Consider the following 10045-nt stretch of genomic DNA (forward strand, 5'->3'; position numbering starts at 1 on the left):
CCTATTGTGAAATATGTGGGACATATTCTCCTTTATTATCATTTTGTGAAATAATGTAAAACATTAAATATAGATATTCATGTGAAACATATCCATTTATTTGTCTACAAATCTGTTTACACAGATATTCTTTTACGTATAAGATGGAATAGAAATTTGCCTTCATGTTACCTATACGCGTACTTACAAATATTCTTAATTCAAGGAAAATTACTTTCCCGGTCTGTCATACACAGACAGTAAAATGAAATGAAATGTACAAAAAATAATAGGAGAAAACCCTGCGGTACACCTTTCTGTCATCTCGGCCCCCGTCACGTGCTTACACATCCTCCAGTGCTTTTTTGATTATGTAAAACTGAAACAGATGATATTGGAATCATATCACCGTGGAGATTTTTAGTTTTTTTTTTACATTAATGGCTAAAACAAAGCTCTTTCTTTGTAGCGTTACTAAACGTAGCTGTAAAAATAGTCATATTTAAAAAAAAAAATCTAATTTGTAATATAGCGTAACTTATTTATGTATTAGAAGTTTATTTATGTACACGTATATTTTATATGTATCTTTCTACCTAACGTTTGTTTCCATCCTTCAAACACTATCACAATGAAACAAGCATATTTAGGTCTCCAGATCAGCTATGTAAGAGTTAAGAATGAAATAAAATAAAAATAATATAATATATAAAAATATATGTGTGTATATATATATATATATATATATATATATATATATATATATATATATATATATATATAACACAAGAGGAGTGTACAGGAGGAAAATATATATCTTGATAAATTAAGATAGCCTGAACAAAAAACAAACATTTTGAATTTGGGATTAAAAAATAGATAGAGAATTCTGCAGTGAAATATTGCATTAATGAAGTCGTTTGGAATCTAATAGACATTCAATGTCAGCACCTTAATTTTCCACTTTCCTATTCACAGCCAAACAAGATAGTTGTTTCTAGATAAAACCCCTAGAGGTCTACTGCAAATTCTTTTTCAATACAACCAGATCATTGCAGATAATTGTATTACACGGGGTATTGATCCGAAATCGCCGTTCACCGGAAACATATGAAAAAAAAAAACCTAGAAAAAAATCATGATTATAGCTTTTCTGTTTATTGTTCACACATCATATAAGTGGGCTTTTTTGTGTGAATCACCTGTAAAGAAAAGCAAGGTGGAAACATCAGAGAAATTACTTCTTTACAAGAATCTATTGATCACTTTAAATCAAAGAAGTATGTTTGACATGAGATTACCTGCCAGTTTGAACATTAGGTACACTATGTTATAGCCCGGGGCAGTTGTAAGTCTGCCAAAGGGATTGTAAATAAAGCATGCAGCTGCTGGTGCCTCTGGCTTGGGATCAACTAGAGCTCAAGTCTAGGGCATAGGTAAACGTAAACTAATTTAACCCTTTCTCTGCCGCATAAAATGGAATGGTTCCTAGCACAAGCCCCTTTTTAGATGACAAAATCTGTTTGTGACCATATAGGAAGATTTAAAAAGGATATCCAGGAGCTGAAATGTTTGAATATATTTTCTTGTGTATCAGGGATTATAATTATTATTTATTGATTTATATAGCATCATCATGTTCCGCAGTATTTATGTATGTGTGTGTGTATATATATATATATATATATATATATAAACCAGGTAAAATGTTTTCTAGCGTTAAATATATTGAGGTGTGTATGCATATGTTTGTGTGTATATATATTTATATTTATATATATATATATATATATATATATATATACACACACACACATATCTATACATGTGTATAAATTTATAGTTGACTATTTTTTGGTTTTATTTATTCTATTTTTTTTCTAAAGGCCATCAGATATCCTTTTACCATTTTATGCTGTGCTGAGGAACAGTATACTTTTGTTTTTTTGCTCATATTTATGTAATATGGTTAAGGAGATTTTTAATCATCGAGTTTCTATTAAGAGATTAACATGTAAAATGATTTTAAAATATGCATATCGTGTGTTGGTACTGTTACTTTCTCATTTTTATTTTTTTCCATTGTCTATCGTGATTGCCTGATGGCCTTATAAGGCCTTTTTACTTCTTCAAAGAATAAATGCATCTAATACATTATATGCATTTGTGGACGAGATTCAAACATGGAAACATTGTAGAATTCAAAGCCCTGGGCCAGGGAGCTTTCTTCATTTTTGTAATATACCAGCATTCAATACAGGAACTTTAATTCCCAATTGTGATTCATTTTTTTTTTTATATTTCCCGCTGAGCAATTGAGGAAAACGTGATTGCTTTCTAAAGCTTGATGTTTTCTGCATAAGCTGATACACGCCTGGTAAGAGAACAAAATGTTGCCTCGTCTGAAACATTCATGGATTGACACTTACAATGCCAAAAAACATTTCTTTGGTGTTGGGGGTGGAGTGGGGTTGATTTACTGTGTGATTGGATTTTCTTTATTGAGTAATGGAAGCCGGGCCCCCTCCTTTCCCCTTTTTTCCCCTTAGTGAGATTTTGTTTTACTGCTTAGAGGGTTTATCTTAGATTTTGAAAGCAGACTTAGCTGAAGTAGTTCATTAGATTGCATCCGTATTTCAACACGTGTTGAAATTATTAAACATTCCACTCATTTGCCTGAAGAGGTGCAGATACACAGGGAAATTAAACCCTCTTTTTGGGGGGGAAGCATGTCAGAATTTACTGATTTCCTATTGTTTAGCTTTTGTTGTATTATAAAATGTTATGCTTTGTTTACCAGAGAATATTTTTTTTCTTTGATTGGGTTTTTATTGTATGGTGTACTTAAAGTGATGCAGGCATGCCTATTATATGAATTATATGAAGGTAAGGTTTATTAATTGTCTATAATATATATAGACAGACACATACTAATAAAGCTCATAACTCATTCAGTTGTTGTTTCCTATTATTTACCAAGGTCATTTGTGAACAAATAAACATGAATTTTGTGAAAATGAATGATTTACCTGACTTAAAATTAATGAATGATTTACCTGACTTAAAATTAACTTAATTGAACATTTTAACTCATTTCTTGCGAAAGCCTAATGGGGCACACACTCAATGGATTATTATTTTAAATAAACCAAGAGATGCATGGTATGATGCAAAGATATAATGTAAAAATAAGTGCAAGCAATACATATATAATATAATATAATATAATAATACAATAATAATGTTTTGGAACATTAGCAAAACATAAAACCCATTTCAAATTACTTTGATAATATTTTGTCATCCTTTAAATAAGATCGATGATCCAAAGTGATAAATCTTTAAGATATATAAAGTGCCCTCCTGTTAACAGGCAGATTTTTGAGATAGCCCACTATATGATATCCACCTTTGCAAGACAGATGATGATAATTCACTGAGTTAAGATGCTTGTCTCACGCCTTCGGGCAAGTTCACAAAAAAGCGTAAGGCCTTTGGATCAATATCAAAGTCTTAAGCACATTCTTACTACATGTTGGCTCAAATATGCTACTTAATATGTTAAAGGTTGCATAAAAGTTGCTAGTTAACCCTTCGTTCCAAGACAGTCACATGCCACTCTGCACTTGAAGGGTTAATGTCCTGTAGCAAAATAATGAATCAGAATGTATTCCGTTTTGTTCTGTTTCTCCAAAAGAGAGAGATGTACACACACAATAGCCTTTGTTACTGTGTTTTACTGTTATATATTACACATGCATTTTTGTACAGTTTAACCTTTTGTTGGATTCTCCCCCTGAAATAGAAAGCAAGTTGTTTATTTTTGTATTTTGTGAACATTGTACTTTTGTATGTTTCTATTTCTATAGTAATTTTGGCTACTCTTATTAAATATATATATATATATATACCGGTATGTATGTGTGTGTATGTATGTGTGTGTATATATATATATATATATATATATATATGTATGTATATGTATATATATATATATATATATATATATATATATATATATAATATGTGTGTGTGTTATAAAATCCCCCCTATATGCCATTAGCGTTCTCCTGTCCCTTATACCCCTAATCCATAAAAATACAGTAGTGCTAATATTTGGTAGAATCCACAATTTTTTTATTTAAATCATCTCCACATATCATTTTGGACCATGGTCAACAAAGAACAAAGGGAAAATGTCTTTGTCTTAAAATTGCTTATTTTTGTAGGAAAATGAAAGCCCTGCCAGTGCCTGCTATATTCAGTCTTGGTCTGATTACTGAGCGCCATCTATTGGTAGACCTTGAAAAGAACGAGACTGGTTTAAAAGACCATACAATTTGGTCTAATAACAGAGCTAACTGGTCAATCAATGAAAACATCAGTTTTCCCTGCTGTTAATTACATTACGAATAGTTCCCGTATATTTATCATAAAATAGCTGTTTGTGATTCTTATACGGTAATCTGAATGCAAGGATTTGTACAGTGAAATTACAGAAAGGGTTAAATGTGATGTTCAAATTATATATTTTTACAAATATATTTGAACAGGGAACAAAAGCTAGCAATTGTCTTGATAGTTTAAAGCTTAGGACATGATGATACACGTGCAAGTAAAAACATACATAGGTTTTAAATATTAGTGTATATGCTGAGGTCATTTTTTTTCTCCTTTTTCATGGTATCTTTCAGCTCAAGAACTTGCCAGTCATGAAGAAAAACTTCTTCTTCAGGAATCCAGCTTGAAAGCAACTCAAGAGCAGCTAAGCAAGCAAATAGCTGAAACCGTTCGCCAAGAACAGAGCAGCAGGAGATACCAGACAGAGCTGAAGACCTTAAAAGAACGCGTCACAGCTTCAGAAGAAGAAAACTGTGGATACAAGTGAGTGGGCACTTATTTAACGACAAGTTGAAAGCAGAACTTTCTTCAAAAGCATAAAATTATAAATAACTTCTAATTACATGCATGCATTTTTATTTGAAGGCTGGGGTTTTGTACAACATAAAGGTGTCTTTAGGTGTTTATTGTGCATGAGTGTCTTTCTACATATGTGTGCGCATATAAATGTATGTAAAATATGTAATTAAGTTATGTATTTCATTTGGTCAACATCAGTTTCATACTGAATTGTACAAAGGCACACGTTGGGGAGGTGTCGGCATTTTGTTGGATGTTTTCTGCAGTAAAGCTGTGGGCAATAACCTTAATTCTCCAACACTGAGGGGTACAAAGGTTACATATGGCTCTCGTTTTCCCCCGTTCTTCATCAAAGTCGCTGACTCCAAGCTTGATGGTTCCAAATTATCCCAAATGCTGTACTTAAGTATATTTCCTGTAACCCCCTAGTCACATAAGAGGAGCAGCTAAAAATAACCAGTGAAATGGTTTAGGCTTTGATAGCAGGTGACTGCAAGAGGTGAAGGCCTTGTGCAGATATCCGAGACCCACCATAGTTTGGTTATCAATTAATGCAGAGGCCAATAAAAACAACCAGCTGTGATGAATAGGAACCGACCAGCCGAAAACAAATAGGAAACATAGCTTTCTCCGTAACTCTGAGCAGAACATTGGGGAAAGCAGTATAATGGATGGAGAAATACAAAAAAATTAAACATAGAATAGATGAGCAAATATACATTTGACTTTGTAGGGAATAGCATACATATTTTTATATATAATTTTTTTACCTTTTGCCATGGTTTTTGGTATTCTTTTAGCAATACCCTTAAGGCATCTCTACTGGCACTTAATGGTTTAATGGTTTTTCATGGTCTAAAAAGTGCTAAATATGTGCATTGTTTTAAAAAAGCCTTTCGAAATAGCGAGGGCCATTGAAAGATATCCACATGAGCAGTGCTTAAATATTAGGTTTTCCGATTTTACTTTTACTTTTTGTCTGGGTGGCTTTGCAACCCAATGGCCATAACATAGGTTGTGTGCTTTACCAAACACGTGCACTTATTCAAATGTCTGTAGACTCCACTCTTACTAATCGTAAAATATTGAGAGGCATTTTTTTTATTATTTCTTTCATATTAAATAAAAATATGTTGTCTTTTTTATAACTGATTTTAAAAAAAATGTAATCAATTAAAATAATATTTTAGGGTATGCTATTTTATATATATATGTATATATATGTATATATATATATATATACATATTCAAAAATATTATTTACACAATAGCATAGATGCTTTTTGTTCACTGAACATGATTCACCATGTGAATTCATCGGTATAAAAGCCACATCTTTGTTCAGAGAGTGTTCTTGAAAAATGATTCATAATAAGAATGTGGTATGTCTACAATATAGTCTTAATCTTATAAAGATCTATGTTATTTGTTTCTTAATATGTTATGATCATGCACCTCTAAACATGATATCCCTCGTTCAATAAAACAAATGCTGACGTATGAAATGTTCAATAATTAGATTTTTTTTTAAAATTCCAATGCCAGAAAAGAATAATATTTATGCTTGAAAATGTACATTAAATTGTAGTTAAAAAGCTTTATATAAGGACTATTTTAATTTTTTCCGCATAATCGGTAGCACGCTGTCATGACAATAAACTAAGATTCGCAAAACAAAACAGGTCCATGTAAAAATACTTGTCCAGAGCATCTAGTGGGTGCCTGGAAATCGTAATAATTTGTTGCATCGATTTTCGTACGGCTCTGCAGCTGAGGTCCCCAGTGAATAGATAGGAATAGACATTTTATTGATTTGCTTTTCATGGTTGTATTTGCAAGGCTCCATTGCAAAATAATTTAGACTTTTAAACTCTGAACTGAGGCATTATGAAAATATGATCCTTCTTCTTAATCATTTAACTACTTACAGATAAAAAAACCTTCTCTCTTAATTTGAAGTTTGAATATTGATTTTTTTTCTAAGGAAAAACTGTACATTGTTACAATATCATATTTTACAATCCAGTATTATAGTGTACTTTTTTATTTAGTAAATTACATATCATTGCTTTCATACAATAGGTACCAAAAGCAATCTATCATTTATATCCGTAAAAAACCCCCACAATGCTTTAATGTATTACTTTTATTGTTGTCAAACAATTGTATATAAGAGTTTTCCACTATGTACTATGGTTCATTCATTTTGAAATGCTTTTTACAGTAAATATAATCCTAAATATATGTTAGAACTTCTGTAATGACAGTATCTTTAATTACAAACAGTTATTCATTATACACACTGAGGCTGAATGAGTTATTTTTTATTAGCTTTTTAGCCTTTCAAATAGTTTGTCTGTTTGTCTGAGCATCAACTCACGTGTATGTTTATTCATGTATTGCAATTGATGGATTAATCCACATATTATATAGTAAAATAATATTATATTAAATATGTGAATTAATTATATCTATATACCTATCTAGATAAAATCATTTATGCACATATTTGCGTTATATGTTGTATACATTAAAACTTAATAATCAACCGATATGTCCATATGTTCATGCATTTGCAGCTTAAAACCACACTGATCACTTCAACACTGTATACTAAAAATGTACAATGATGATGCATACTATACCACTACAGTTGGATTGTGTCACTTTTTTTTTACCCTTTGAAACTGGCATTTGGACACACTTGCAGTTGCAAAATAATTGGAAATACATTTAATTCGTTCTTCTTTGTGTTACAAGAGATAGAGAAACATTTTGTTTTAGAGGAGGAATGTGCATAGAAAAAAAAAGACTTGGATGAACAAACATCACAACAGACACACAAACACACAAGACTTTCAAATAACAGAAAGAAACAGAAATGAATATGTATAGATCTATACTGTTCTAATCAGAATTCCACTGTACCATGCTCCTTTTATTCTATAAAACACATTGTCATCAAAGATACGATTATAAACATGAATCATTTGTATTCAGTGGACAATTTGTGGCACTTATGACTTATGTCACTGGGGACAAGGTTGCTTCAAATTAAAGTCCCACATGATTAGTCTGCCTTAAAAGTTGACGGAAGTCACTCAAAAGAAACGACCGTGTCCAGAAGGTCGATGCTGTTGCCCATATTGTAGAATGTCCCTTGTTTAAGAAAATTTTGTATGATTTCAGTTAAAAGCATATTTCCTGTTTTATACTTGATTTGTAATCATAGACAATCCACTAAGCTTTGAAAGTATTGATGGGTGAGATGCAGAAATAGGTTCCGTAAAGAAAAAAGAAATACAAATTTTGTGTGCATGTTGTTTGCTTACAGTTTATTAGAAACCCACATCATTTTTCTTGTATCACAAAAAAAAGGTTGTGTTTCAATGAAAATATTAATGAATATGGACTGGTCTCCTCACCACTTACCAACAATGTTATCATCTCACCACTGATCTTACTATTTCTTAATACAGAGAAATGCTTGATAAGCTGAAGGCAGAACTGGCCACTTTAAAATCTCAAAATCATCAAACCGTTCAGGAAAGTCTTCAATTTCAACAAACGAACCACAAATATGAAATAGAAATGGTATCTCTTCGAGGACATGCCAAGAATCTGCAGCAACAGGTACATTTCCCATAAGTTTAAATGAGACAAGCAGTTTTGTCTTTGCTAATTACAACAAAAGTGTGGTAATACGGGGCACTAATTCTTAATCTTCTTCATAAATGATTGATTAAAAAAATGTTTTTCAAAATAGAAGCCCAGGTTTTCAGGTTGCAGAGTAAATGATGTCAACTTTGAAAATACCATTTAGAAATGGATCATCAATGGCAACGTATCCATTGGGCACACTAGCTACGTGCTTACGGGACCCTGAGCTCTCAAGGACCCCAGTACTCTAACAGATAATATGCCTAAGCACCACCGAATAGCAGTAGGGCCACTGTTGCTGGGAACATGGCGCTTAGCTGGGTCATGTTTCATGATCCCTCATTGCAAATACAGCATTTCCCATACATGAAAGGTAAGGAGATTTGTGTATGAGTGTATGTGTGTTCCACAGAGGCTCTTAATCCAGCATTGATCTTTACTTATAGTTCTTCATTCTACCTTTAAAAGCACAGGCACATATTTAGAGAAAATCCGTTTTAAATACTATAAAACGAATGTCATAAATTATGATTTTTATCCTCTTCAGCTGCAGAAGGGCATTATTTCTCAGGTGCTGTAGACTTGGGGTTAAGATCCAAGCTGACGGCAGGCCTTTGTTATATATCAGTTCCATACAAATGATTAATCTTCTTCTTTTTACTGTCTTGTTTTATGTCCCAGATTATTGCATGATTGTATTTTTGTCTCTTATTATTTAACTTCCATACTGTTTTTAACACACTGTATTCAGAGGCTCAAGGAATAGTAATAATGTGCGAACTGCAAGCAAGACTGATGAATATTTATCATGCTATAGAGTGAGTGAACAAAAAAGGTCATTACTCTTTCCCAGTTTGTACTCTCATAGAATACAAATTGGGAACAACTTTGCAGGAAGATTTAAGTTAATTTTACCATTATACTGAGAAATTCTCAAACGATTGAGCTAGCAAAACTGAATGCGCTACTCTGTAACCAGGAACGCATTGTTTAAAAAAAAAAAAAAAGATGTAGAAACAATTAAGAGAGAAAGGAGATTGAACCACGCAAGGAAAGTAAAAATAAGTCTGAATTGAGATTGATTTCAGCATAATGCTGTGTAGGAATTCCCATCTATTGATTCGTTTTTAAAGCCTGTGCACAGAACCTAAAAAGATAAAGTAAGCAAGGTCAGATAATCAAACCGTTTTTTAATAGTAAAAACAGCAACTGTCACTGTACACTATTAAAATAAATCCATAATACAAATTGCTTTGGAGAAAAAAGTGGATAAGGAGCTGATCTTCCTATTGAACCTTTATACTGTTCAGTGACCACACTGGGTAAAGGATAGGTGGGGAGGACTGTAAGATCAATAGTGAGTAAGATGTAACAAGGAATCATTCAGAACCTTAACACTTACTAGCCGAAGAGCAGGGATTTCTGTAAGGTACGCCGATTTTCCCCGCGTGCACCTCCTATGGTTTGTTTCAGAAGTAATATCCAG

The 10045-nt window shown here is 32.3% G+C and overlaps 1 protein-coding gene across 1 annotated transcript in view; it reads left to right on the forward strand.

Moving 5' to 3' along the window:
• LOC128496406 (putative leucine-rich repeat-containing protein DDB_G0290503) overlaps positions 1–10045 on the forward strand; it is a 208103-nt gene that overhangs the window by 120175 nt on the left and 77883 nt on the right. Inside the window, exons 24-25 of the mRNA XM_053466019.1 lie at positions 4674–4863; positions 8379–8532. Of these exons, the coding sequence (XP_053321994.1) occupies positions 4674–4863; positions 8379–8532 (344 nt within the window). The remainder of the gene's footprint in view (positions 1–4673; positions 4864–8378; positions 8533–10045) is intronic.

The sequence above is a fragment of the Spea bombifrons genome, chromosome 5 (assembly GCF_027358695.1).
Source record: "Spea bombifrons isolate aSpeBom1 chromosome 5, aSpeBom1.2.pri, whole genome shotgun sequence".
Lineage (NCBI taxonomy): Eukaryota > Metazoa > Chordata > Amphibia > Anura > Pelobatidae > Spea > Spea bombifrons.